This window comes from Capra hircus, chromosome 2, assembly GCF_001704415.2.
Source record: "Capra hircus breed San Clemente chromosome 2, ASM170441v1, whole genome shotgun sequence".
In the NCBI taxonomy this organism is placed as follows: Eukaryota; Metazoa; Chordata; class Mammalia; order Artiodactyla; family Bovidae; genus Capra; species Capra hircus.
In genome coordinates, this window is record NC_030809.1 from 29,481,015 (window position 1) to 29,508,955 (window position 27,941).

Below are 27,941 nucleotides of genomic sequence, written 5' to 3' on the forward strand. Positions count from 1 at the left end.
TACCAAGTGGTAACCTTGTTTATTATGCTTTCTAGTAGTAAAAATACTGCTTTCACTAATGCTTAGTATGCAGACGAGCTTCCTTGGGCTCTTGTCTCCTAAGCCTAGCTCTGTGAAAGAGGGGGACTGGCCCTGGAGATCATAAAATGCATCCTGTTGGGTTTGGATTCAGTAGGTGCTCAGGTTGTCCTGGCTGTCTAACTGCATTCATTTCTGTGTTTTGTCAAGTCATCTCACCCCCATTCAGAAAGGAACTGTGTCAACAGGCTGTGAATGATATTCAGTGACAGTGTCAACCTGAAGCTACTAGCTTGAGATAAGCACCTTAAATAAAGTCTTCTACCAGCAGTCTTGGCCTAATGGAAAAAAAAAAAAAAAAAAAAAGACAAAAACGTGGACTTTGGAACTATGTAATCTCTGGTAATGTTACAAAACTTCCCATAATCTGTTTCCTTGTCTCTGAAATGGAAGACTAGCACATTCTACCATTAGTGGCTGCGAGGGTTCAGACTACCAGTGGAAAGCCTCAAACCCAAGGTTGTGCATTGACTTAGTTATCCATAGAATTTCTGACTCTAAAACATCTACTTTGCTAGTTGAAGTAACTTCAGGCAGGAAATGTCTTATTCTCAGGGAATTCTAAGTTCCATCTATCACTATATTCTTTGCAAACAATCTGCCTGCAATATGGGAGACCTGAGTTCAATCCCTGGTTCAGGAAGATCCCTGGAGAAGGGAATGGCTACCCACTCCAGTATTCTTGCCTGGAGAATTCCATGGACAGAGAAGCCTGGTGGGTTACAGTCCATGGGGTTGAAAAGAGTCAGCATTTTCTTTCTACATTTGCAAATTTTAAACTGGAAAAGTACATCTGGCATAAAAGCATATAATTGTCAAAGATGTTCATCATTGATTTTTGTCTAATAATGAGAAAAATGGGAAACAGCATTTTTAAAATGTCTTTTAAAGTAGGAAACTGATGCAAAACACCGCGCAAAAAACCAAGTAAAATATGTAGATATTTAGGCAAAGAAGCATCACCAGCAAGCGCTGGCCGCTGGGAGTCGGGAGGATTGGAAAGACGTGGTTTCTTCCCGTAGTTTTGTGTTTCCAACAATGACCACGTATTGCTTTAAAATCCGAAAAGCCTGGTAAGTCCTGGCGGACTTGGGAGGAGCGGGAACAGGCGGATGCGGGCGGGACCGGGGCGGACCCCAGCGCGTCGCGGGGGCCTGCGCGACGGGGCGGGGCACGGAGCCCCAGCCCTGCCCAGGCCGGCGCGGGCAGTGCAGGACTCGCGACACCAGGAGGCCGGCGACGCACCGTCCGGAGCGCCAGGCAAGCCAGGGGCCCCGGGGTCGGCGGGCGTGGGGGACCGCAGGCCGGCGGGGACCGGACCGGGCCTGGGCGGCGCCCCAAACTTTCTCGGAGTGCGCGGCGGGCCGGAGTGGGGCTCTGTCGCCCTCACTTTTGAGTTTCTCTGTCTCTGTGCGCCCCGGGCGGGCGAGTGGCGCCTGTTTAGCTTTGGGAGTCCAGCCGCGGGGCTGTGGGCGCGGGTATCAGGGCTGGGGGTCTGAGGGTGCCCCGGGCGCCTGCTTCCTATTGCGGATCTGTCGCCGGGCGTGTCCACAGGGCCAGCCCCAGGGTCGCCAGCTGTGCGCGGGATAAAGGGTGTCAGGGGCCTTCAGCTGGTGGGAGGGAGAGTGGGGCGGCCCGGGACTGGCCTCGGCCGCCTCTGACGCCCTGGTGCCAGCTTGGGTGTAGACAGGTGACCGGGTATTTGAGTGAGGGAGAGAGCCGCTGGGAAGCCCCCGGCAGCTCACATCCTTGGTGTGGGGAACCTGTCACCTCTGCCACCAGGCCTTTGCCTCAGTCCCCTCTCCCCCACACTGGTCTGGCCACTGCCCTCAGGCTGGGTTCTGAAAAGGACTGGGAAGTACTCTCTTCCTTGTGGCCTCTTTGGGTGGGAGTGAAAACCAAGCAGGGAAATCGGAGCAGGGAGAACCGCGGAGCCAGCAAGAAGGAAGTAGAGGCAGGCCGTTTGGAGGCTTGGCCCTGATCTTGTGGGTTTTGCTCTAGCTGTTGTCTTCCCCGAGGGGTCACCATCCCCTCTGACCCCACAGTTTCCTCTGGGGTTGGGATTGCCCCGAGGAACCTGGTCATGGGATCGGGGGAGGTGGGAGTCGGCCTGGGAACTAGGGTCAGAGCCAGATGTCACAGAAGGTCCCTCGGGTGTCCAGTTCTCTGGGGCTCTGAAATATTCATCTCACTGGTGAGCTTTGGTTTCAAAGCTGGCGCCTTTGGTTTGGCCAGTGGTGGCAGGAGGAGCCAGGAGCCCTTGGGGCTGCTTTGTCTGGGGCAAAGGCAAGGGGGCAGCCATACTTCCTCCTCACCTGCCTACTCTGTCTCTCCAGCCACGAGGCCCCAGAGACCCGGTTTATAACTTAAAAGTGGTGGGACCACACAAGGGGTCAGGGGCCCTGACTTCCTCTCTTCTTGTGCCCTGACCTCAGGGCCTCACCTGTAAAAAGTGGGCACGTCAGAGAGGTAATGATGGGGTACACCTCCAGTGTGTGGAGAACCTTACATCATGAGCTGGGGTAATAGCCACCTCAGCTCAGCCTCCTCCCATGGGAATGGCTCAGCTGGAAGAGCATTTACATCCCCCAAACTTGTCACCTTGGACCCTTCAGAAAGAGCAGAAGCCTCAGGGAAGGGACACATACTGTGTGTCTTTAGAGAGCCACACCGGAATGGCCAGAGAGTGGAAGCTCATAGGGCAACTGGGGGAGAAGGTCTCTGCTAACCGTATGGCTAACCCTCATGTGGGCTTTCTGGAGTATTCTGATGGGAATGCAGAGGAAGGGATGGCCTTGACGGACTCTTCCACCTCTAAGATTCTGGGGATCTGGGCCCAAACCTGGGTCTTGTTTTAAAGTACAAATGATACCTAGAAGTCCACAGGCCACAGTGCTGGGTACCTGGAGGATAGTCAGTACATTGGTCAGGGAGGAGGATGAGAGGAAGTCCTTGTTCTTATATATGTGAAAGTGACAGTCACGGTCGCTCAGTTGTGTCTGAGTCTTTGCGACCCCATTGACTGTAGCCCACCAGGCTCCTCTGTCCACGGAATTCTCCAGGCCAGAATACTGGAGTGGGCAGCCGTTCCCTTCTCCAGAGGATCTTCCCAACCCAGGGATTGAACCCAGATCTCCTGCACTGCAGGCAGATTCTTTACCAGCTGAGCCATCAGGGAAGCCCATTTGCTTGTATATAATGATTGGTATTTTTTTCCTATTACGTGAAGGTAATAGGAATGGCAGCCTCCTGGCTCTTTGCTGCTTGGAGATGCTCCCAGCCCTTTGCAGTGAGTTCCACCTTGGAGTTTAGAGCAGCTGTGTAGGGGTGGCAGAGAGGAAGAACCCTCGCAGAGGATCAGGGCATTGAGTTGGCCCTACAAGTGAGGGGGCACACTGGTACTGAGTGTGGCTGTTCCGAGGGGCCAGCTAAGGACGGGGGTTTAACAAGATGACGAGTTAGGACATGAATCATTCCCAGGACTATCTGTAAAACAGAGGTGGCCTGGTCAGCAGCCCCCAGGATGGGAACTAGGTGTGACTGTATAAAAATGTTTCAGGCTTAAGAAAGTTTGAAGGAAACAAAGTTGAATAGCTTTGCTCACTGTAGAACTTGGAAGCTTCCTATGCCATGGTGTCTTGTGAATTTCCAAAAGGGGATATGGATTCTCTGTTTCTGAGCTCATCCATGAACATCTCCTGGGGCAGGAGATCTCCTGGGGAGAACATCTTGTGTTCTTTAGAGCAGCCTGGGAAACACCTGGCTGGGTGCTTCTAGCTTTCTTGAGTCCAGAGAGGAAGCAGAGGGAGTTGTGGCCACTCCCACACCCAATTCATACCCTGTGCCTCAGCCTCCTCCAGACGGGATAAGGATGAGGCTGCATCTGGCAGAGACTCTTTAGGAAGCAAGACATTTCGCCCTGAAGGTTTCTGCTCTGGTCTGTTAGCTGTTCATTCAAAAGCAGATATTCTCACAGTCTGAATGGACTTTGATCATTTGGTGATGGTAAAGAATCCTCCTGCAATGCAGGAGACCCTGGTTTGATCCCTGGGTCAGGAAGATCCCCTGGAGAAGGGAATGGCAACCGACTCCCAGTATTCTTGCCTGGAAGATCCCATGGACAGAGGAGCCTGGTGGGGTACAGTCCATGGGGGTCGCAAAGAGTCGGACATGACACTTGTTTTATGGATGAGGAAACTGAGTCCAGAGATGTGAAAAGACCCATCCTGACTCTCACAGTGGAGTTAGGACCAGAACCAGGACAAGAACTCAGCTCCCTGCGTTGTAAGCCAGGGCTCTGACAAGGACTGACTTTCGGATTAACAAGCGGAAAGGAATTGGTATCAATGAGAGAAAGGTCTTTACTTCCTCAGTCCATCCAGGTGTTGTTGTTGGCTTGTTCACACAGGCGACTGGTGGGGGCCTCAGGGACTTTGCCTCCAGGCAGGTGTAAAAGCAAACAGTACCTTAAGTCAGACTTCAGATCTGGGTTCAAACCTATCTCTGCTGTTTGCCTGCTCCGGGACCTTGGATCAACTTCTCTCTGAATTTCAGTTTTCTCATCTGTAGCGTGGGGATAAGGATTGCACTTCATAGGGCCCTGTGAGGAGCAGACGTCCTTGGTACCTGATAGTCAGTAGACAGTACTTGCTGCTCTAAGTGGTTCTCTTCCTTCCCTGCCCACTGCAGGAGGGGGGTATATCTCTCTTCTCCACTAGGGGTTGTTAATTATCTGTCTGCCTCTCCCCGCCTCATCTGGAGTTGAGACTGAACTGAACTGAAAAGGCAGGAGAAGATGAAACACAAAAGAAGGAGGTGGATGGGGCTGTGTTTCTGAAGCTGCATCCAGCTGCGGTTAATGCCACCTGCTTTCCTTATCTGGATTTCTTAGCTGTTCTGGCTAGACAGGGGTCTCTGAAATCACCTGCACTGATGTTGCTGAAGGGTGATGGGAGTGCTGGGTGCCTGGGTCTTCCCATGGCTTCCCCTTCCTGGGAGACTAGAGCCACCTCAGTTCCCTGGAGACCAGAGCCACCTCAGTTCCCTGGAGACCAGGGCTGGGAGGGAGGTCTTGAGTTGGCAGCCTTATCTGTTTCTGAGCAGGAGGGCCAGGAGAACTGGGGGAGGGGAGCTGGTTGTGGCTCCGCCTCAGGGGTGTGTGTGCTGACGTCTGTTACTCTGAGTTCTCTGACAGTGGGCAGGGCTGGGAATGAAAGTTCCAAACCCATGACCAAGAGGGCCTGTCACTGGCTGGGCAGGAACTTCCTTGGCTTTGGGATTTCCTGGTCTGTCAAATGACCAGATGATTTCTAAAATTTGTTCCAGCTCTGACGTTTTCAGTTTTCAGATCTCGGCTTCATCCTGTTGACCTCAGAGGCCAGATGGTCAGAAGGTTAAGTTGATTCTGGGCCCTGTGTGAGTCAGACCTGGTGGCGAGCTCAGCCACTCCTGGATGAATCTTTTTTACTCCTCTGCCCTCCTGGCTCTGTGCTGGGTTAGGAGGGCCAAGTGTTTTCTTGGAGGGGAGTGGAGACATGGTCGGGGGGGTGGTTTGGGGTAGGGAAAGGGAGAGGAGGCCGTCACGAGAGACCTGGTCACAGTGGGCCAGGGGCTTTGCTGCTGGGTGGGGTTTCCTGAGATACTCTCCCTGAGCTATTCTTTCCACTCTGGCCCTGGGCACCCGTTCCTGGCAGAGAGGAGCACGGGTTGCCTGGACCAGTCAGCTGCTCCTTTCCACCCCTCCCTCCAGCACACACAAACAGACACACACACACACCCTTTTGCTGTAACCGCAGTAGATCTAGCCTCCTCTTAGCAGATTCCAGAGCCTTAACCCTTCAGATGCCCTCCTCCCAGGGAGCCTGAACCTGAGCCCCAGCTGGCGGGGAGCACATCGGCCACACTGAGACAGCACCAGGGGAAGGAGCTGGCTTCCCCGAGGCTGCCTCTGAAAACCTGGACAGCCAACAAGTCCTGTGTTTGGGCCCTCCCACTTCTGATGGCTGGGTCTGGGGATTGTGTAGGAGAAAGGAGAGGTTCTGGCTCCTTCCTGATGGGTCATGAAAATGGGGGTCACAAGAATGGGGAGCAAGGTCAGATCTAAATTGACAAGGGTGCAGTGGAGCCTGAATACGTTGATAAAAGGCATCGTGAGGAAGCATGTTGTAATGATTCAAGCTCCTTGCCACAAAACAGTCTTGTTTCCTGTTGTGGGAGTGTGTTCAGTAGAAACCGAATGCCTACTGCGTTTTAGGATAATTCAGGCTTCTGATGGGGCGCCTTGAAGGTCCGTTTTAGCCCCTGGAGGCCGAGCCCTCCGTTAGCTGCCGGTGGAGTTCAGTGACCTGATTCCTGGCTTCCGGTCTCTGGTCATCAAGCATCTGCACTCTGTCTGTATCTTCTCCCACTTCTTCCTCCCCTTCCTTTGGACTCCACTTTTTCCTGCAGCTCCCACCTTTAGTCACAGTCATGAAAGTCAGCTCAGACCACTTCCGCCTTTCCCTGCTTCTGGTCACCTACCGGCCCCAAACTCATCCCTAGCTGAGGCCTTGATGATGGGGAAGGGGTCAGGGCCTCAGGTAGGTCAGGCCCTGGCCAGGGAGCAGGCTCAGAAGCTGCCCATGCTGGCAGCCCTGGGACCCGAGGTTCCTGCCCATTAGATCCTGCTCAGAGTAGGTGTGACTATGCGTAGCACTCCGCTGACTGGCCTGAACATGCTCCCCGTCTCCTGCGCACCGGCCTCTACACCAGAGAGCTGGGATGTAGTTCTGGGCCCCGGCCCCTGCTTTATGGCCAGGGACAGGTCCCTCTACACCCCCCGACTCCCAAACGTGGTGGACTGGCTACTAAAGCGAGGGGTCAGCTTGCCTTAGATGAGCGAGTTTCCTTTTAGTGCTGACGTTTTAAGAATCTCTATCTCTGACCACCCTTTTCTCCTGGTGGCTGCACAGAGATTGGGAACCATGGGGATGATGGAAGGGGCTGAATGGTTCATTGTGCACTTGCTGTGTGAGCCCTCTTTTGTCAGTAGACAGGCTGAGATGGGAAGCTGAGAAGTGATGAGTGGACAGAAAGGGGGATGAGGAGGAAAGCAGAGGGGTTCAGAGCTCTGGAGTCTTTGGGAGCTGAGTCTTGCTTTTATCACACCCTAGCTAAGTCACCTTGGGCAAGTGACTTAATTCTTCTAAGCTTCTATTTTTTTATTTGTAAACAGGGATAATAATGTATCTACCCTATTGGGGTATCATAAGGATTTAATGGAATAACAACTACAGGTAGTGTTCAGGTACCATTTTAAGTACTCTACACATATTTTCTCTTTTAAATGTTGTAACAGCTCTGTGGAGGGTACTATTATAGTGGTAAATCCACTTTCCAGGTGGAAAAACTGAGACACAGTGAGGTAAACTGGTTAGTGCTGGTCTCTGGGGAGCATGGGCTGGTGGCTGAGCCCCCAGAGAACTGGACTGTGAGCTGCTGCACCCCCTGCAGAAGGTCTAGCTCCTCTGAAACCAGAAGCATCACAGGGAGGGGCGCGGGAGGGCAGAGGGCATCTCCGCGAGTCAGCGGCCCTCTGTGCCAGGCCTGAACCGTGGCGGCCTGGGGGTCTATCCAAGGCCGGCCTCATGCTCCCTGATTTTCCCACTGGTTTGGGGAGGGACCTGTTTGTCAGGCTTGGCTTGAGGGGGTGGGGCAGCTGGCCGGTTGGGCAAAGGGCAGGCCCCACATAACTGGGCTCCTCAGATAAGTCCCAGGCCCGGAGTCCGTTAGAGCTGGATGTGAGCTCAGGGATCATCTGGGCCTCTCACCCCATTTCACAGAGGGGCACCCTGAGTTGCTGACAGGACCAGGTCATGGTGACATCATGGTCAGGCGGCCAGCTGGGGCCTCCGACCACAGGGTCCTCCCTGCCAGTGTCTCGTGGGCTGTTTTGACACTGTTGTCAGCTGGGCCCAGGGCAGTAATGACAGATAACCCTACTCCATGGGTGGCCTGCCCTTCCCGCTTCCTGCACATGGGGCATGGTCTTCCTGGTGGAGTTAAAGGGGTGTTTGGGGAGAGGGGGCAGTGAGGAGAGGAGACTCTTGCTTCAGGGGAGGACGGTCCGGTTTCTCTTCCTTCCTTTTCTAAGAAGGTCTGTTAAGGAGATATACATATTGTAACTGTTTATGCTACCCTGACATAAACCACAAATGGTTTCAAAAACAGTTGCCCGCCCTGTTTCTTGAATTCACACCACTCAGCGTTGGGTCTTCCTGTCGCCCTCTGCTCCGTTTCGTCAGAGCGCTCTACCCCAAAGTGTGGGGCCTCCACCATGGCCCGTGGTTTGCTGCCATACCCTCACTGTCAGGAAGGTCCTTCTTGTTTCTGACCTGACACACTCTTGCTGTCTGATTCGTTCATTCTGGGAAGATGGAGAATGGCTTTCCTCAAAATAACTCTTGGCCTGTTACGTGAGCCCTCTGCCTCACCCTTCCCTACCACCTTCCTCTCTCTGTTATCCCAGTCGACAGAGAAGAGTTGGTTAGGACAGTCCTTTATCTGCTCCCTGAACTGTGCAGGTGGCCCTAAAAAGAGGGGTCTGTTCTGCCCTTCCAGCAGAGCCTCTGGGGATGTCTGCTGACCTTGACCTGGGCATGTATCCTCCCTGTGGGGTCCTGAAGGAAGGTGTGCCCTTGGGAGATGCTCTAGGGGGCAGCTGTGGCCCTCTGAAGGGGCTCAGACTCTGTCAGGGCTCGGCCCTTCCAGGGACCTCCTCCTCCACTTTTCCCAAGCCCCCATCTCTGCCACCTCAGAGGGGGATACCAGATCCAGAGGACATTTATCTGGCATAAGAGGCATAGAGAACCCAGCATAGTACAGAGGACACCTAGACTTCCCTGGAGGCTCAGATGGTGAAGAGTCTGCCTGCAATGCGGGAGACCCTGGTTCGATTCCTGGGTCAGGAAGACCCCTGGAGAAGGAAATGGCTACCCACTCCAGTATTCTTGCCTGGAGAATCCCACGGACAGAGGAGCCTGGCAGGCTACAGTCCATGGGGTCGCAAACAGTTGGACATGATTAAGCAGCTAACACTTTCACTTTCACCCAGGACCTGGAAGACCTCGGCTCTTGTACTATTAAATGTGCTAGTTTTGTGATCCTGGGAGTCACTTTACTGCTCTGGGCCTGAGTCCCCCAGGGGAACTGAGCACTTGGGGCCGTACAGCCTGGGAGTCCCTTCGGGATGTTTCTGGGGTTCCCTTCCCCTCCTTCCTCTGCCCTTTCCCAGCCGTGGGGCTCTCCTACCTCAGAGAGGGCACTGGCTGGCTCTGGCATCACTCCTCAGCAGTCTAACCTTTCTCAGCTGGCAACCCTGAGGGCAAACAGGCAGGAATCCCCGGGCTACCAGGGCCTGGCGTCTTCCCCTCCCCGGGGGTTTGAGGGCCCAGAACTCTCTGGCATTCTACTCCCTGGCACGGCCCTGAAGCGACTGGTGGCAGCCACAGGCTGTCACATGCCTGAAGCTCCTCCTCAGCTGTAATTTGAAGAAACCAGAAAGTCCTGTCTCCAACCTGCTTTTCTGTGCAGCCTCCCAGCCCCCAGGGCTCAGCCCATGTACCCACATGCTCAGGCCTCTCTGGCGGCCCCTGACTCAGCCTGACACCTTCCCCAGCCCCGTGCCCTCCTGCTCCGGGCCTGGCAGCTCTGGCCCTGGGACCGGCTTGTTGACTTCCACTTGAGGCCTTGGCTTCTCCCCAGCTCCGCCTTTCAGGCCTGCAGTTCCTGCCAGCTGTTGTGGGGGCTGGGCTGCCCCCTTCAGTGGGTCCTGGCTGGCTCTGTGACTCACCAGTGGCTTTGCTGGGGTCATCGGGCTCCTTCCCTGGTCACTGGAAGTGATCACTTAAGAGAACCCCCTGCTCTCATACCACCCATGTGACTGCTTACCCCACCTACTGCCTGCTGCTTTCCTATGGCAGGAAACTGCACAGTGAGGAGGGGCTGGTGTGAGGGCAGAGGGGCAAGGCTGAGCTGGTGGGGTGGGTGGGACTGTGGGGGTGGGGACAGTGGCCTGCAGGCAGGGAATGACACTCGGTGCTGGGGAGAGACCGAAGGTGAAGGTGTCCTCTCTGCAGAGGCAGGGTGGACTGGGGCTCAGTGAGCTGGGCCTACGCACTCATGACTGCTTTTCTCATCTCGGTTTCAGGTCTCAGCAGCTGGGGTCTCCCCCTCAGCCTTTGAGCCACCATGTCCCATGCCAGTGCCCCTCCACCATATGAGGATCGCAGCCCCCTGTACCCTGGCTCTCTGCCCCCAGGGGGCTACGGGCAGCCGCCTGTCGTGCCCGGGGGGTACCCTGCCTACCCACAGCCTGGCTACGGTCACCCTGCTGGCTACCCACAGCCTATGCCCCCAGTCCAGCCGATGCCCATGAACTATGGTAAGTCCCTGCAGGGCCGCTGAGGGTGGGTGGGAAGAGGCAATACTGATGAGGGCACTTCCTCTCTTTCTTTCTTAACTTCCTTCATCTCCTTTTTCATCTTCTCTTTAGCTTTCTCCTTCTGTTTCCCCATCTCTGTTACCTCTCTGCCTTTTCCTTCAGCTCCTAGCCCCCTAACCCCCGGGCCACCTGCCAGCCCCTTTATTCAGCGAGGAGACTGAGTCTGTGAGACATACACCAGAACTTACACATCAGATGAGAAAGTGGCTATTGAAGGAATTACTTCGGGAGGCCATGTCTGTTTCCCTGCTAGGCAGTTGCCACCGACCCACAGCCCTCTCTTCTTTAGGAACTGCCGCTAAGAAGGAAATGGCAACCCACTCCAGTATTCTTGCCTGGAGAATCCCATGGACAGAGGAGCCTGGCAGGCTACAGTCCATAGGGTTGCCAAGTGTCGGACATGACTGAGCGACTAACACTTTCCACCGGAACCTGAAGCACTTTTTTCTTTTTTCTTTTTTTGTAATATTCTCAGTGCTGACAGATCCTCATCTTTTAAGGTAACACCTGACTTGCAAACATCCAGAACTCGTTTGGATGTTTGATAAACATCATGGCTGGTAAATCTGGTCAGAAATGATATTAGAATGTGGTGAGATTTTCCTATGTGGCTTGCCTGCAGCTTTGAAAGCAGTTCCCAGGGAGGCACTCGAGGAATGCTTTGAGCCCCTGCAGCATCTCTGGAACCCTGGAGCGCAGCCAGCTCTCATCAGGCCGTTCGTGTTCTGGTGTGAATACCGGCCCACCAGTCACGTTTACCACGATGCTTTGTCCTGTGCACAGATAGCCCTGACGTTTCTGTTTTCCCAGAATCCTAGCGCTTGCCTGATGGAGACCACAGGCTGCACACTCTGTCCTTCATCCTCCACACGCATGTGCTGTTTCTGTCTCCCTTTCCCTCCTTCGATCCCTGAGTCCCTGCTCTGACCCTACCAGCTCCTCTGACCCACACCTGCCTGCCTTCCTTAAGATTTTGTGTTCCCTTGATGGCAGGGGTGGCGGGTGTTCACACCCCTCAGTGGAATCATGCTGATGGAGTGCTTACACCTCAGGCCCCTCTCGGCCAGGGACCTACCGCTCCCCACGGTATCCACTCAGGTCGCTCCGGGGGCACCTGGCAGACCTGCTGGGTAGAGGAATTCCTGAGTTTTGGCTGAGAGATCCCTGAGACTGTTGAGATAGTGTTCCAGAGGCTTGGGGATTGAGGCCACAGGTCCCGGATCCCCAGTTGGTCATGTGTGATCTGTCTCCAGGCCCAGGCCATGGCTATGATGGCGGGGAGAGAGCAGTGAGTGACACTTTTGGATCTGGAGACTGGGATGACAGGAAAGTCCGACATGCCTTCATCCGAAAGGTGAGATATGGGCTGGTGGGCAGGTGAATCTGGGCCACTGGGGTTGTGATTTGGCCCATTGATAAGAAGAGGGGCGAAAGTGGAGTCCTGCCCCAAGCCACAGGTGGGAGGCTTTGCACCAAGGCCACAGAAGTGGAGCCCAGAACCAAGGTTACCTCCAAAACTAATTGAGCCCCAATGCCAAAAGCCCCCCGATCATTACTAACAAGCTTCCTGACTCCCACTTAGGCAAAGATGCCAACTGCTGTAAACACCCTATAGTGCCTCAACCAGTCACCTAATGCCAGCCTTCCAGGAATTTTCTTTGTCTTGAGGCTATAAAAATTGGCTATTAACCCACGAAAACTGTCGATTCTCCCTGGCTTTTCAGGAGTTGTCGCCTGCTTAGCTTGCAGTGCCCAGAGCATATCTGTGCTCTTCGTTCTTAATAAACTCACTCCTTTCTGCAATACTCTGTGTCTGGAAATTCTTTTCCATCCTGCGCTGGGACTGCCTCAACAGGAATGGTGGTCCTCTGGTCCTCTCTAGCCTTGCGCTCTCCTCTGAGGGAACCCCAGCTCCTCTAAGCTGTGTTCATCCACTTTTGCTCTCTTCCTTGCCCTCGTTTGGGGGGCAGGTTCAATCTGAACAGCCCTGCTGAAGTGTTCTGCCCTCTGCAAACTTCTTTCTCCTGTTACACTGCAGCAATTTGAAGCCAGAATTGATCGCATGCACTTGCAGGCCCCTGCCCGCCATCTCACCTCGCCCCAGCACCTGCTCAGGGTAGAGAGATACCTGGTCAACGTTCAGGCTGAACTGCTGCAGGCACAGAGCCCATACCCAGGAGTGTGGCGGGGCAGGGCAGAGGCAGGGCAGTGAATGTCAGTGAAGGCCAGGTGTTGGGCCAGGAAGGGGAGATGTCAGGAGCAGCGGGGTGGGGTCAGCCCTGCAGGTTTGCACAGCATCTGAGCCAGACTCAGCATCTGAGCCAGACTCATCACTGGGCTGGCATCTCTGGCAGGCTGCAGTGCAGCTGGGGCGGGCTCTCAGGTGGCAAGGAAGAGTAGATCCTTCAAAATGAAGAAGGAACCACCTCCCTACCTCTGGAATATGGGAGCAGACCTAGGGTGGTAAGGTCTTTTGGGCTCCCTGGTCTCGGGGCTGGCTGCTTCCGGGGGAAAGCTGGGAGCGGAGGGTGGTGACCGTGCTGTCCCCGGTGTCTGTATTCCAGGTTTACACCATCATCTCCATCCAGCTGCTCGTCACGGTGGCCATCATTGCTGTCTTCACCTTCGTGTGAGTCTCTGGGCCTCTCTGCACAGCTGAAGGTGGCTCTGGGGTCCTACGCTCTGGGTCCCCTGCTGGGAGCATGGCTGGGGTGGGCCCTCGACCCATGGACAGGAAGAGGGGGTTGGCTGCGGGTGCTGAGAGAGGGGGTAGGGCCTCGGCAGGAGGTGGACAGCCTTGGCATGACTCTTCTTGTGTCTTCTCTGCTCCACAGGAAGCCGGTCGGTGACTTCGTGAGGGCAAACTTGGCCATCTACTACGCATCCTAGTGAGTGTGCGCTCTTCTCTACTTGGGCGCTGGGAGAGGAGGGGTGATAGCTGACTAGCAGGAATCAGAATCCTTTTGGAGGGAGGGGTGTCCCAGTTGCCAGCTGTGCTGGGCCGTGTGGTGTGTGCCACCGAGTGTGAATGTCGGGACTCCTGAGAGCGGGGGTGGGGGACCCATGGCCGTGTGCATCCTGTAGGACAGGCCTCTGCTCTGGCCGCTTCTCCCTGCGGCCTCCTCCCAGGCCAGGCCCGGCCCCCGCTCCGGCCACCTCCCTCTGTGGCTCCTGCGGCCTCCTCCCAGGCCAGGCCCACGCTCCGGCCACCCCTCTGTGGCTCCTGCGGCCTCCTCCCAGGCCAGGCCCACACTTTGGCCGCCTCTCTCTCTGGCGGCTCCTCCTCCGCCTCCCAGGCCTGGCCTCCCGTTACCGATGGCCTCAGTGCCCGTGGCCAGGGTGATCCTGTCCTGCTGGGCAGCTTCCCCTTAGACTTCCAGACACCTCTCTGGGCCTCCAGCCTGGCGGGCTGGTGAGTGCCACCAGGCTGGGCCGGGGGTGCTGAGGGGCACAGTGGGCCTGAGACTACTTCCGTCTCTTTCTCCCTAGTGCTGTCTTCCTGGCCACATACCTGACCCTCATCTGCTGCCAGGGACCCAGGTGAGTCCCAGAGACTTAGACCATGGGAAGGGATGGCGAGGGGGCAAGGACGTGCATGTGTGCTATGTCGCTTCAGTCATGTCCCACTCTTTGCGACCCTGTGGACTATAGCCTGTCAGGCTCCTCGGTCCATGGGATTCTCCAGGCAAGGATACTGGATTGGGTTGCCATGCCCCCCTCCAAGGGATCTTCCCCATCCAGGGATTAGACGTCTACCTGCCTTGGCAGGCGGGCTCTTTACCACTGGCGCCACCTGGGAAGCCCCCTTACAGCATCTGAGTGATGATGATGAAGGTGAAGAAGATGGTGGAGGCAGCTACTGGCTACTGCTCAGCTGGGCGCCAAGTGCCTTGTGTGTGTGGGATCTGTTTAGCTATCTAGCTGTTATTCTTACAGCTACCCTTCAAGATACGTGGCATTTTAACCCTTTAACAAATAGGAAGAACCCAGGGCTCAGAGAGGCCAAGGAACTTTCTCACAGTCACACAAGTAGTCAAAGAGCTGCAGACGAATCCAGGTCTCTGTGGCTCCACAGCCCAGGTCTGTCCTGTTGGCCCTGCTGTCTTTGCACAGAACCACCAGCAAGTCCCGAGGGCCATGCCAGCCTCCCCTCCCTTGAGTTCAGGCCTCATTCTCCAGGTGCACAAGCCAGGACCTTACTTCTGAGACCTGGCCGGCCACACGCCACTAAGTCATGGTTTCTTTCCCTTCAGACGCCGTTTCCCATGGAACATCATCCTGCTGATCCTCCTTGTGAGTCACAGGGTCGGGGGAGGGGGTGGAGCTGGTGAGGGAGGGCTGGGCCCAGGGAAGGAACGGGACCCTGTGGGGGAAGATGGCCCTGGCTCTCTCCCGACCTGACTCTGCCCTCGGTTTCCTTGTGGCTGCCATTTTCATACGAGGTGACACGTAGTGTCCCCACCATGCCTCCAGGGCTCTGTCTGCCCCTCTCTTTTTAAAATTGATTTTAATTTTGTTATTCTTTATTTATTTGGCTGCACCGAGTCTCAGTTGCGGCATGTGGGATCTAGTTCCCTGACCAGGGATCAAATCTGGGCCCCTGCATTGGGAGTAAAGAGTCCCAACTGCTAGACCGCTAGGGAAGTCCCTCTTTTTTTTAAAAAAAATTTATTTTTGGCCACACCACGGGGCATGTGCGATCTTAGTTCCCTGACTAGGGGACGAACCGGCACCCCCTGCCTTAGAAGCTTGGAGTCTTAAGCACTGAGCCACCAGGGACGTCCCACAGGCTCTGTTAAGTGTCTCACTCGTCTCTGTTCTTCCCTCAGACTCTTGCCATGGCCTACATGACTGGCACCATCTCCAGGTGCGTTCAGGGGCAGTCAGTACACGGTGGTGTGTTTTATAGGGGGTTGGGGCACCCCTGGGCTGGCAGCCGCCTGTATGGCTGCACGCTGGGCATGGTACTTCCAGAAAGCTGTAGTTTTGAAGTCATTTGTGCATGGCCTCTAGCGTCTCTTAATTCTTTCCCTGCAGTGTGTATAAAACCAAAGCCGTCATCATCGCAATGATCATCACTGCTGTGGTGTCCATTTCAGTCACCATCTTCTGCTTCCAGACCAAGGTGAGGGCACTGGAGGGCCAGCCCCTCCCTGGCCACCCCATCCCCCTTTCTTATACAGACCTGACCTTCTGGGCCTGGCACTCGAGCAGGCCTGGGAGGGCCCAGATCCTTATACTAGGGGTCTCCCTCAGAGACCCGAAGCCCCTTCCCTTCACATTTACATCCACAACTCTGTTTCCTGTGTCTGTGCTTAGAATGCCATGGTCACTCCTGAGTGCCCCAGGAGGCAGCACTGAGCCCCCGGAGGAGGCAGGGCCTGGCTGGCCGGGCTGCTAGCTGTGGCCTGTCTGACACGTGCCTCCCTCTCTCTTCCTGGCAGGTGGACTTCACCTCGTGCACAGGCCTCTTCTGTGTCCTGGCAATAGTGATGGTAGTGACTGGGATTATCACTGCCATTGTGCTGGCCTTCAAATACGTGAGTGTCCCAGCAGAGCTGGGGTCGGTGAACCCAGTGCTCAGGGCAGACTTTCTGTATATCTCGGTGTGGCAGGCCCCATGGGCCTCGGATGGCTCTGGGTTCCAGAACCTCTCAACTGTGCTGAGGCGCCATCCTTTGGACTGGGGTATCATTGGAGACCCAGGTCCTGGGAGCCGTAGCACCTGAGGCCCCAGACAGCATCATGGGACTCCTATGAGAAGCTGCAGTGTGATCTGTCTGACAGCTGAGACCAGGCTTTCGGAGGCAGGTTGGCAGAGGAATCCAGAGGGCAGAGAAGATGGGCTCAGCTGGAAGGGCCCTTAGGGACCACTGTCTCTCCTCTTTGTTTCTAGGCAGCAGGGGGCAGCATGTGAGGCCCTAGGCTGAAGGGAGCTTTGCGGTGGGAAGGGGAAGCACATGAACAGGAGGGTGAACGTGACCGGAGCCTACCCATGTGACCATGGCTGGCCCTGCCCTTGTGCTCAGGTCCCTGGAGGGCTGTTGAACAAGGCTGCCCTGGGGGTGCCCCCTGACTCTGCCATTCATCTGTTGGTTAGGGGGTGTCCCTCTTAGGCTGGGCTGCAGCAACACGGTCTAGTGACTGCTGACATGACTAAGGGTAAAGTGCATGGCTGGGCCTGCCCCTCCCAGAGCCATAACTCAACCACTTTCTTCCAGAAGCAGAGTGGACACCTCTGTACCTTGACTAACTAGAAAATGGTTTGGCTAAAAGATGCTGTGATTGATTTCATATAGCCACTGGATGATGGCCTCTGTTTTCTCTGCCAAGCATGTTAGCATTTTTAATTTCTCCCAGGATCTGGAAGGGAGAGGTAGTTCTCTCATGGATCTTCCCACTTGGCCAGAATCCCAGGGGGGAAGATGGTCCTGAGGGCCTGCCTCAATCTGGGCTTTACCAAGTTCTCTAATGTCATCCCTGTCCTCTCTCCCCAGGTTTACTGGCTGCACATGGTCTATGCCGCTGTGGGGGCCATTTGCTTCACTTTGGTAAGACCCTGCCCACTCTAGGAAGGGGAGTGGGAAGTATGGGACCGGGTGGGTGCTGAATGTAGGCTGCTTGAGAGGCAGGGAGTGGGGCCACAGCTGCCTTTCCCTACTGTCTGGAGGTTCTACTGATTTCCTGGGCATTCCTGTCTTTAATTCACATTGCTTGCTTTGAGAATTCTTAGTAAGCCGTATTCCAGAGACGACACTTTTCCAGTATCCCTCTCCCTTTCTGGACTGTGAACTGCTTAAAAACAGAGACCATGCCTTCTGCTGTTTGTTAAAGTGTTCCCTGAGCACACCTCATGGTCCTGAGGCTCCCTGGACAGGTCTGTGGACCACTGAGCCCCTGGATCCTCATGTGTGGCTTCTTGTCCCTGCAGTTCCTGGCCTATGACACACAGATGGTCCTGGGGAACCGGAGGCACTCCATCAGCCCGGAGGACTACATCACCGGTGCCCTGCAGATCTACACAGATATTGTCCACATCTTCACCTTTGTGTTGCAGCTCGTGGGGAGGCAAGATTAAGGAGCACCTCTGGGCTTTCCCTTCCCTAGAGGGCTGGGCCCTGTGACCCTGGTCTGGGCCTACACTCATTTCCTTCTCAAGTAATACACCCATATTTCTTTCTGTCCGGGGATGGGCAGCTTCTCTTGCTGTGGATGTATAGGTACCTGGTGGGGCTGGAGGAAAGTGAAAGTGAAGTCGCTCAGTCATGTCCGACTCTTTGCAACCCCATGGACTGTAGCCTATCAGGCTCCTCCATCCATGGGATTTTCCAGGCAAGAGTGCTGGAGTGGATTGCCATTTCCTTCTCCAGGGGACCTTCCCGACCCAGGAATCGAACCCAGGTCTCCCGCATTGCAGGCAGACGCTTTACCGTGGGAGCCACCAGGGACTAACTCTTGCCCTTAGTGGACAGAGCTGGGCCAAAGATGTGTGTTTTCCCTCCACCCCACTACAGGGCACCAAAGCCTTAACAGCTGGGGTTGGAGTGGGGTGGGGTGAAAAGAGCCTATTCTGTAGCTAAAAGGGAACATGAGAAGAAGGGACTTCCTGGTGATAAGGTTTCTCCTCCCACTCCTGTCATGGGCTTCTGGGCTTGACAGCTGGAACATTTTTCTGCTCTCAATCCCAGCAAAGCTGGAGAGCTATCCCCTGCCTCCTGGACTCAATATCTTGTACTTTTTGGCAACCCTTAGCACCTTTCAACACAAGAAGGTAGAGGGGGTTTGTCTCCCCTGCTTCAACCCCTTCTTTTGGTAGCATACATATAATGATCTTCTGGGTCAGGGGTGGGGAGGAAGAGAGTGAACCAGGTCAAGCACTGTGGCCAATTGAGAGCAGCATCTGTCCAAGGCTTCCTCAGGGCTTGTGTGGTTGAGAGCAGGCCCCCTGGCAGTCACCTGGTTCTCTGAAGCTGCCTGGGGCCTCTCTGGTACTTCTGAGATCTCTATAGTCTGTGGGACCACTTGCTTCCTGTGCTCAGGCTGCTCAGAGTAGAAAGTGAGGGCAGAAGTCAGGAGATGGGGTGGTGTGTAGGATCACTATGGCCAGGAAGTAACTAGGGTGAAGAGAGCCTAGGGTGTGGGCAGGGTCCCCCATCCTGTTGGAGAGATATGGAAGCCTACGTGGTACCCAACGGGCTTCCCTTCTGCTAACTGGGGAGGGCCCTGAAAGGAAGGAGAAGCCCCTCTTAGTCTGTGAACTCACGCTGAGGGGATTTAAGATGCCCCGGCTCTCCAGCCAACTACCGCTTTCTTCATGACACCAAGTGCCTCAAGCTGCAATGGGGAAGGGGGACAAGGGTCACTCTACGGGGTGGGGGTGGAAACCAAATCAGCCCAAGGATACAATTAGGACTTTATTAAGTATTTGGTCCTAAATATATCCCACAAAGGGACATAACTGAAATAAAGTTTTATGTTTAGAAGGTAAAACCCTGTTTGGCTCTGGTTTTCTCCACTTTAAGGGGTCAGTTCTCGGAGAACTAGTCTGGCTCTGCCCAAAACATCCATATCCTATCCTTGCATTCTATCTTGGTACCTTCTATGATAACCAAATATACTTTGTCCCAGTGCTTCCTGGTGATGGATGGCTCAACCCCAGGTCTGGCAGGCACTGCTCAGATTCATAGCACATGACCTTCTGTGAATCCCGGACCCTTTAGAAAAGCACACGAGAGATATAACTGGTCTTCCCCTCAAAGCTCCATGTGTACACACAATTTTGCATGTGGGGGTGGGGGTGGGAATGGACCACACTGTTAAGGTTTAGAACTCCTACCTTAGAAATCACTAGTTCAATCCCTCTTACAAACAAGGAAACTGAGGCCCAGAGAGGTTGAGTCATTTGGACTCGGCTGAGAAGAATAAGTGTTTTTTAAAAACTCCACACCCTGAACACCCTCTTTGATTCTCTTTATTATTTGTTTAGGCTGAGTGGAACCCCACCCTCCTGGCCAGCAGCTCTGAGGACTCACTCCCCGGGGCCTGAGCCTAGGCTTGTACTTAAGTCTCTGTGGTTTCCTCAACTATTCAGCCTAGAACACTGAGGCTTCTGTGAGAGGGAGTATGCAGGAGTAACCAACCCCACCCTGTGCCCCTCCCATCCCAGGGGACTCACAAACCCAGTCCTGGTTCCTTTCCACTCAGACACTCGGTGACTTTATTTGCCTTTGGCTGGCTTTTCAGGAGGAATGGGGCTGGCAGGAGCCTAGGCTTCGTGCGCCCTCTGGTGGGCCTCAGAGGCAAGGACCAGAAAGGACTGGACAGTCTGGAGGCCACAGTCAGTAGAGTTTAGGGGAGGGCTGCAGTGCTCCTCAGGACTGCACCCCCGACCCAGCTTCAGGAGATGGGGCATGACGGGAGGAGGCCCTGAACCTCTGGCTCTCATACTCGCCCGTGTTGGATGCCCGCATGTTCTGCCGAGCCTTCATCTGCTTCAAACGGTCCTTGTCCACTTCCCGCTTGGTGAGGATGAAGAGGAGGATACCACAGGGGAAGCCGATGGCCCTAGGGGTGGGGAGATGTGCATGGGATTTGGGGAGGGGCTGAGCCTCAGCCAGAGGAGCTGGGCAGAACCTCATTCCAGCTTCATCAACTGCACCAACACTGTAATACTCCTCACATCTATTCAGCCTCAGTGCTGGCTGCTGGAAGGCCCCACATGAATCGGATCCTGCCACTGCCCCGCTCAGAACTCCGCAACAGTTCTCCATCACTTCCTGGCCAAGTTCAAACTCCCAGGCACGGCACAAAAGGCCTTGTGGTTGGGTCTTTGCCCACCTGTCACTCCTTTTCCCTTTAGTCTGACACTCCCTAGCATGAACCCTGCCAGCCTGCTGTAACAACTGTGCAGGGTTCTCCAGAAAGCCCAACCTCTTTCCCTCTCCAAGTCCTGGCAAAAGTTCCCTCTGCCTGAACCGCCCCACACCCCATCCCTGACTCTCCTTAACCTGAGCAACTGCTATGTGGGAGGCACTTCAGCATGGAGAAAGGGCGTGGAGTTATAAGACCTGGTGAAAACCCAGCTCTGAGCCTCAGTTCCCTCCTCTGTAAAATAGGGATGTCCTATTTATCTCAGAAAGACTAAAACAATACACAGTAAAGGACTGGCACACCTCGGGTGCTGGGAAAAAATATTAATTTCTCCCTGCTTTTAATATTGCTCAAACCTGGCATGCTCCAGTCCATGGGGTCGCAAAGAGTCAGACATGACCGAGCAACTGAACAACAGTATTAAGATCAGAATCAAATCCAAATAACAATACACTGAACATCTTACTTAAAGGTGCTGCTGCTAACTCGCTTCAGTCGTGTCCGACTCTGTGCGACCCCATAGACGGCAGCCCACCAGGCTCCTCCCTCTCTGGGATTCTTCAGGCAAGAACACTGGAGTGGGTTGCCATTTCCTTCTCCAATGCATAAAAGTGAAAAGTGAAAGTGAAGTCGCTCAGTCGTGTCCGACTCCTAGTGACCCCATGGACTGCAGCCTACCAGACTCCTCCATCCATGGGATTTGCCAGGCAAAAGTACTGGAGTGCGTTGCCATTGCATTCTCTGACTTGTAGGTGCTACTACTGTATAACTAACATAATCTTGCATGATCTCAATTAAAACCTCAACTGGGTCCTGCCCCAAGCTCCCAAAAGAGAGGATGAGGCCATAGACCCAAATCTGAATCAGATTAGCTCAGCTCAGTGCACAGAAAACCCACTCTCTCTCCAGTTTCACAGACTTTGTCACCTCCCTCCCCTACTCCAGTCCTCTGAGATTCCAGTCCTCGCACCCAGCCATTCTGTCCTGGCAACCCTGGATTCAGTTCATCACCTGAAACTTGGAGAAGTTTCTGGGTCCCACCCGCCCCTGGTGCCTCTCCCCATTGGTGGGCAAAGAGTTAGTTAAAACTTACCAGGCTAGTCCCACAGCTTTCATGGGGTTCTTGCCCCTCTTTCTGGGGATGTATTCCAGCTCAGGGGAGAGGGGCTCAGGCTCCTCCTTGCACTCTGGGGAGCTGTGGCTTTGCAGTGCCCGGCTCCTGTTCTGGGAAGCCTTGTTAGCAGTGGCTCCTGAGAGAATCCCTGCGAATGGAGGCAAGGAAGGTCAGTTAAGAGAAGAGAAGAAAGCCTAGGGAGGACTGGTTGAGATCTGAGGAAGGGGAGTGACTGCAATTTGGAGTAACAGGTGCCTGACAGAGTCCAGAGGGAAATGGGAAAATCGCCATCGAGGTGGCACCTTTGAAAGCCGCTTCCACGTCACTGCAGGCTCATCACCCTAGTGCCGGGAGAGCGAGCTTCGCTGCTCTTCATCTCCTCAGACCTCAGGATGTGAAGGGACTGCAGTGGGGCTCGCGTGAGACGTGTGAAAGAAAATCCGAGAAATGGCTTGCAAACTGCAGAATGTTAGCACTGGAGGGGGAGCTTAAAGGTAGTCTACTCCGTCCCCTCATTTTATAGAAGAGGAAACTGAAGCCCCAAGAGACGAACTGCTTCGCCCAAGGTCAAACTGCTAATTATCCAGGGCTAGAACCCAAGCCTCCGGAAGCCCAGGGCCCTTTTCCTCTGCACTGCGGTGAGTGTGAAACACCTGGAGCGCGGGGGTCTAAAAGGCTTCCTTGAGGCTCCCTTTCCGTGCAAGACCCCAGACGTGTCGTAGGCTGAGGGATGGACTGGTTGACTTTTAAAGAGCACCTTTTAGCCCTCAGACTCTTTAAAATCCTGCAGAGGGATGCGGGCAGCAATCGACAGCCCTGAACTCCTGCTACAGCTTAGCGGGATGTGAAAAAAAAGGGTATCCCCTCCAGTCCTGCCCTCCCCAGGGTCCCTCTTCTTACCCCGGAGAACGCGGGCATTTCTCGCCCCTCGGCCCTTCAGCGCCGTAGCAGCTACCACCGCCGCCATGTTCAGATCCCACCCCCCCTTCACCGCAGTCCCCGCTGGGAATTGTAGTTTGCGTAAGGGGCCTCCCCCGCTGTATCCGTCCGGCCTACAGATCAGAAACTACAACTCCCAGAAGCCCAAGCAGCGGACCCAAGAGAACTACTCTTCCCAGGAGAGCCCGGAAGCGCGCACACTCGCTTGTTTCCCTCCTGTTGGGGGCGGAGTCAGGTCGGGCCGAGTTTGGGTTCTCCTCGCCGCGCCTCGGCCTCGTCTCCCGCTTCTGCCCTGTGATTGGTGACTCAGCCTGTCCACCCCTTTCGCTATTGGTCAAGAGGCCGTCGCTCTCCCTGCCGGGGAGTCGCCTACGCCTACTTCCTCCCGGGAGGAGGGGCCCGAGTTCCGCGTCGTCGCGCAGAGCTGACTCTGGGAGGCGTTTGGGCCCAGAGAAGTGGGTCCGCCGCTTGCGCCGCATGGAGTCCGAATCGGAGAGCGGGGCCGCTGCTGACACCCCCCCGTTGGAGACTCTAAGCTTCCATGGTGACGAAGAGATTATCGAGGTGGTAGAACTGGACCCTGGTCCTCCGGACCCGGGTAAGAGCTGCGGATCCTCAGGCCATGGGACAAGAGGCTCTTACCCCTGGCCTTTGACCCCGGCTTTTCCCCCCTCTGCCCCCCACCCCACCCCACCTGTCATTCCTACTTACCTCCTTCGCCCTTCCCCTCTCCCCCAGCCCCACACTTAGTTCTCAGGCCTGGCCCGGGTGGGGGTTCCCCTGACGCCTCCCCTGGCCCTTCCCCTCACACACCCCCTTCCCATCATTCCTTCGGTCCTCCCTTCCCACACGGTCTCTGGCCAACCCCAGATCCTCAGAGCTCTCCGGTCCTCCGTTCCGCACGCCCCCTCCTCCCTGCCGCCTCTCACCCCCGCCCCGCTTCACCCCTTCTGTCTGACCTCACCTTGCCCTCTCGCCACATGACCACCCCAGCCTCGGGCCTCCCCACACTTGCCATCCCTCTTCCCGCCTGCCGCACACCGTCTGTTAACCCTCTCCCCAAAGCAGACGATCTGGTCCAGGAGATGGAAGATGTGGACTTCGAGGAAGAGGAAGAAGAAGAGGGCAATGAGGACGGCTGGGTCCTGGAACCCCAGGAAGGGGTGGTCGGCAGCATGGAGGGCCCCGACGACAGCGAGGTCACTTTTGCATTGCATTCTGGTAGGTCCCTGGGGAGAGCTGTCCTAAGTTCAGTCCAGGTGGACATTTGAACATCATCCGCTGTGTAGCGGTGGGAAAATGTTGCCTTTGTGGTGGAGGAGCTGTTGGCTCCTGGAGTCGGTTGAGACACACTTGGGTTCAAATCCTGTCTCTGCTATTTGGTTGTTTATGACCTTTATTGACGTCTCTGGGCTTTAGTTTCCTTTTAAAAAGTTGTCATTGATAAAAGTTCCTTTACTCTGAATTAGGGATAATAGTACCTTTTGGATCATCTTTTGGGTAAATCTCTTAAATATTAACTCTTGATAAGGAACCAGTAACACAGGCTTTCCTCACTCAGCCCCCAACCTGGTGGCATCCCACTCTGAGAATTGTAAGCCCTACACACATCCCCTTCTCTTGTCCACCACAGAAGTGAGGGGTGAAGGGAAGAGCGCAGGAGGGTGATGTGTCCTGGGGAGGGACTTAGAATTTGGCAAGTTTGGGGAGGGACTTCAACAACAACTGAATGCTTGAAACTTAGAAGAGCTTGGATGCACTCTTCTTTTCTAGGAAGAAAGACATGTTGCTTTAGGTGGAACGGGGTGGGCTCCCCAAAGGTCCTGAAGGACGGGACCTAGGTGGGATCCCCACTTCCTTACTCTTGGAATATCTCTTGGGACAGCATCAGTGTTCTGTGTGAGCCTGGACCCCAAGACCAACACCTTGGCAGTGACAGGAGGTGAAGACGACAAAGCCTTTGTGTGGAGGCTCAGTGATGGGGAACTGCTCTTTGAGTGTGCAGGTGAGGGGGCTCGGTGAAGTCCTGCCTCTTTGGAGGTCTTAGGGGGCTGGCCTGCAGTGGTTGTACATCCAACAGCCATTTATTGACCTCTGTTTTGCCAGCTCTATGCTTATCCCAAGAGCCCCAAGGAATAGCCTAGTCTTTTGTGGGCGTGGGGGAGGGAGACGCTGATTGGCCAAGGGAGTCAGGGAAAGAGCTGGAGGAGGCGGCACTAGTGACGGAGAATGAGGGTGGGAAGGAGGCTGTGGATATTTCAGGCAGAGGTGTGATGTGGACAGAATGGGGAAGACATAAGTCTGGGCTACACACGGTCAAGTGGGGGCCCAGCAGTGTCTTGCCTGGGGAGAGCTGGGGGTGTTGGCCTCTGCAGCAGCTCTGAGTTTGGTTACCTGTTCTGTGGGGACTCATCCTGTTTTTCCAAGCTGGTACTTTCTGGGGGCCGGACACCTGGGTCCTGTATCCCCAGCACCAGGTACCCCGACATTCTCTTCTCTTTCTGCTCACTCTCTGCAGGCCATAAAGACTCTGTGACTTGTGCTGGTTTTAGCCATGACTCTACCCTAGTGGCCACAGGAGACATGAGTGGTCTCTTAAAAGTGTGGCAGGTGGACACAAAGGAGGAGGTCTGGTCGTTTGAAGCAGGAGATCTAGAGGTGAGATTGTCACAGTAGGATTTAACTCTGAGGGCCGAGTGGAGTAGGGAGAGCTCAGGGGCCCGTGCCACCTTGAATGGATCAAGCCAGCTCTGAGCCAGTGCTCTCCCAGAGGATAGCAGGAGTGTCTGGGCCCGTCCCCTGGGATGTCCCCACTGACTTGGAAGCAGGGAGAGCTTGGTGGAGTTCCGGGGGCAGGCTTCTAGGCAAGATGGGGTAAGGGGTACCCCTGTTGAGCCTTTGTCTCTGCCCAGTGGATGGAGTGGCACCCTCGGGCACCTGTCCTCCTGGCGGGCACGGCTGATGGCAACACCTGGATGTGGAAGGTTCCGACTGGTGACTGCAAGACCTTCCAGGGCCCTAACTGCCCGGCCACCTGTGGCCGAGTCCTCCCTGATGGTGAGAGCGGCATTCTTGAGTGTGGACAGGTGGGGTCTGGGTTCCATACCTGCCTGGCACCCCCCTGGGCCATGGTCAGCATACTCCGAGGTCTGCTGTTGGGAGCAGGGACCTCCCAGGACCAGAGCAAACAGCTCCCCTTTTCTCACCCGGAACTGGGCCTTCCTTGGGGCACTGTCTGCTCCCTCGCTTCCTTGTCTGCCTCCCTCTTTTCTTGCCTGATGTGCTGACGTGTCTGTGCTGGTTGTTGACTCTTCACCTTCATCTCTGATCTTTTAGGGAAGCGTGCTGTAGTTGGCTATGAAGATGGCACCATCAGGATTTGGGACCTGAAGCAGGGAAACTCTATCCACGTACTAAAAGGTATCGGAGGTGGGGAAGGTGTTAACCTAGGCCTTTGTGGGGAAAGGCCGAGACCTGGGTCAAGATGAAGCCTGACTTTTCCTCCCTGCTTCATCCTAGGGACCGAGGGTCACCAGGGCCCTCTGACCTGTGTCGCCACCAACCAGGATGGCAGCCTGATCCTCACTGGCTCTGTGGACTGCCAGGCCAAGCTGGTCAGTGCCACCACTGGCAAGGTGAGTGGGACCTGGAAGTCTGGCTGTGGGGCCCTCTGCTTTCCGCGTCTCCGTTTCTTCTTTTTCTTCACTCAGCCTCCTCGCCCCAGTGCTTTTCTTCTCTTACTGGAGAATCACGTTTCCAGGCCCTCTTCTGATCCTCTCCTCTGGCTCATAGGTGGTGGGCGTTTTCAGACCTGAGACTGTGGCCTCCCAGCCGAGCCTGGGAGAAGGGGAGGAGAGTGAGTCCAACTCTGTGGAGTCCTTGGGCTTCTGCAGTGTGTGAGTGTGAGCGCGGCCTCAGCCTGGGCACACGGGCTTGGGGGAGGGGGGTGGAGGGCCAGAGAGGACAGAGGCACCGAGTGCAGGTCCCCCCACGAGCCTTCATGATGCTCTCTTCTGCCCAGGATGCCTCTGGCAGCTGTTGGCTACCTGGATGGGACCTTGGCCATCTATGACTTGTCCACACAGACCCTTAGGCACCAGTGTCAGCACCAGGTACAGGCTGTGGGGCAGCCCAGGTCCTCTGGGAGCATCTGCCCCAGACCTGGCTCCTGTCCAGTCCTCCCTATGGTCCATCATCCCTCCCTCCCTCCGTGAGAGTTGGGAGCAGATGCCCCTGATGCACCCCGCTTCTGTGTACCGTTCTGCAGTCGGGCATCGTGCAGCTGCTGTGGGAGGCAGGCACCGCCGTGGTTTACACTTGCAGCCTGGATGGCATTGTGCGCCTCTGGGATGCTCGGACTGGCCGCCTGCTCACTGACTACCGGGGCCACACAGCTGAGATCCTGGACTTTGCCCTTAGCAAGTAAGTGAATTTGGCAAGGGCTAGGGTCTCTGCGTATTTGAAAGGTGAGAGTAGCCTGTGGGGGCTCTTAAAGTGTGGGAGGGTTCCTAAAGGAAGCTGGGACCCAAGGCCTGGGCCTACCTAGGCAGCCGTGCTGGGGGCCTGCAGGAGTCGTTCTCTGTTGATGGTGTGGTCTCTCATCTCACTCTTGGGCTCAGGGGCTGGGACTGCCTCCCCCATGCGGGCAGCTCTCCCCTGATCCCTAGGCTGATGGCTGGCTTCAGGAGTGTTCACCAGATGTGGGCTGGTCAGCCTAGCACCAGGCACTAGTGGTCTAGAGTTGGGGATACACTGGAAAAGCCCCCCGAAGTGCCCCTGGGTGGTGGGCTTAGGGTGGGCCTTAGGTTCTCCAGTCCTTTCCAACTGTGCTTTTTGTCCACAGAGATGCCTCCTTGGTGGTGACCACGTCAGGAGACCACAAAGCAAAAGTATTTTGTGTTCAGAGACCTGACCGCTAACAGCTGCAGTGTCTGCTTTGTGTCTGGTGTGGAGGGGGCGCAGGGAGACCCCCCACAGCAGAGGCGGTCGGGTAGGAGGGAAGAGGAGGGGAGGGGCCTCGGACTACTTTCCAACCCCTTCAAACTGACTTGCTCCCTCTCTGTCTCTTCCTTTTCTTAAGAAACCCACCCCTCGGGCCCCTCCTTCCCCCCTTCCCCTCCTCCCCCAGACCCGGCGGATACTTCGGAGGGAGGTTCAGACCTCTTTCTCTTTCACTTCCTTTGCTGGTGTGAGCCATGGGGGTGTGTGTTTGTATGTGGGGAGTAGGTCTTTGAAGTTCCCATTCTTTCCCTTCCCAAGTCTCTGGGGGTGGAAAGGAGGAAGAGATGTTAGTTAACAGATTTTAAAAATGTAAATAAAATATACTTCCCAGAGACGTGTCTGTGTGGATTTTGTGGCTGGACGTGAGGAGGAACCAGTGAGGGGCATGTCAGGGTGTTGCTACCCTCCCCCTCTGCTGGATTTCAGGGTTCCTCTGAACTCACCGCCCTCACCTACAAC

At 55.3% G+C, this 27,941-nt stretch overlaps 3 protein-coding genes across 5 annotated transcripts in view; 2 read left to right on the plus strand and 1 right to left on the minus strand.

Moving 5' to 3' along the window:
• The window catches only part of PNKD (paroxysmal nonkinesigenic dyskinesia), a 68,745-nt gene extending 46,183 nt beyond the window's left edge, over positions 1 to 22,562 (minus strand). Inside the window, exons 1-3 of one of the 2 annotated variants that reach the window (XM_005676535.2) lie at positions 22,443 to 22,561; positions 21,522 to 21,690; positions 19,748 to 20,122 (exon numbers count right to left, since the gene is read on the minus strand). In XM_005676535.2, coding sequence (XP_005676592.1) covers positions 19,930 to 20,122; positions 21,522 to 21,690; positions 22,443 to 22,509 — 429 coding nt within the window. In that variant the 5' untranslated portion in view covers positions 22,510 to 22,561 and the 3' untranslated portion in view covers positions 19,748 to 19,929. Of the gene's footprint in view, positions 1 to 19,747; positions 20,123 to 21,521; positions 21,691 to 22,442 lie in introns of those variants that run through there. The other variant, XM_005676534.3, reaches the window with a different exon arrangement.
• TMBIM1 (transmembrane BAX inhibitor motif containing 1) lies at positions 1,212 to 19,048 on the plus strand. Its single transcript, XM_018059563.1, has 12 exons — positions 1,212 to 1,338; positions 10,265 to 10,498; positions 11,812 to 11,912; positions 13,123 to 13,187; positions 13,393 to 13,446; positions 14,048 to 14,098; positions 14,812 to 14,851; positions 15,388 to 15,425; positions 15,596 to 15,683; positions 16,003 to 16,098; positions 17,056 to 17,109; positions 17,490 to 19,048. Exons 2-12 carry the CDS (start codon positions 10,306 to 10,308, stop codon positions 17,634 to 17,636), a joined length of 927 nt encoding a protein of 308 aa, XP_017915052.1. The 5' UTR covers positions 1,212 to 1,338; positions 10,265 to 10,305; the 3' UTR covers positions 17,637 to 19,048.
• On the plus strand, positions 22,841 to 27,816 carry AAMP (angio associated migratory cell protein). 2 transcript variants are annotated; one of them, XM_018059525.1, is made up of 11 exons: positions 22,841 to 23,079; positions 23,547 to 23,702; positions 24,367 to 24,486; positions 25,000 to 25,139; positions 25,394 to 25,538; positions 25,818 to 25,901; positions 26,001 to 26,116; positions 26,274 to 26,377; positions 26,503 to 26,593; positions 26,749 to 26,903; positions 27,325 to 27,816. In XM_018059525.1, exons 1-11 carry the CDS (start codon positions 22,959 to 22,961, stop codon positions 27,398 to 27,400), a joined length of 1,308 nt encoding a protein of 435 aa, XP_017915014.1. In that variant the 5' UTR covers positions 22,841 to 22,958; the 3' UTR covers positions 27,401 to 27,816. The 2 variants fall into 2 exon arrangements, with proteins under 2 accessions (XP_017915014.1, XP_017915010.1); XM_018059521.1 differs by having other exon boundaries at positions 22,842 to 23,079; positions 23,550 to 23,702.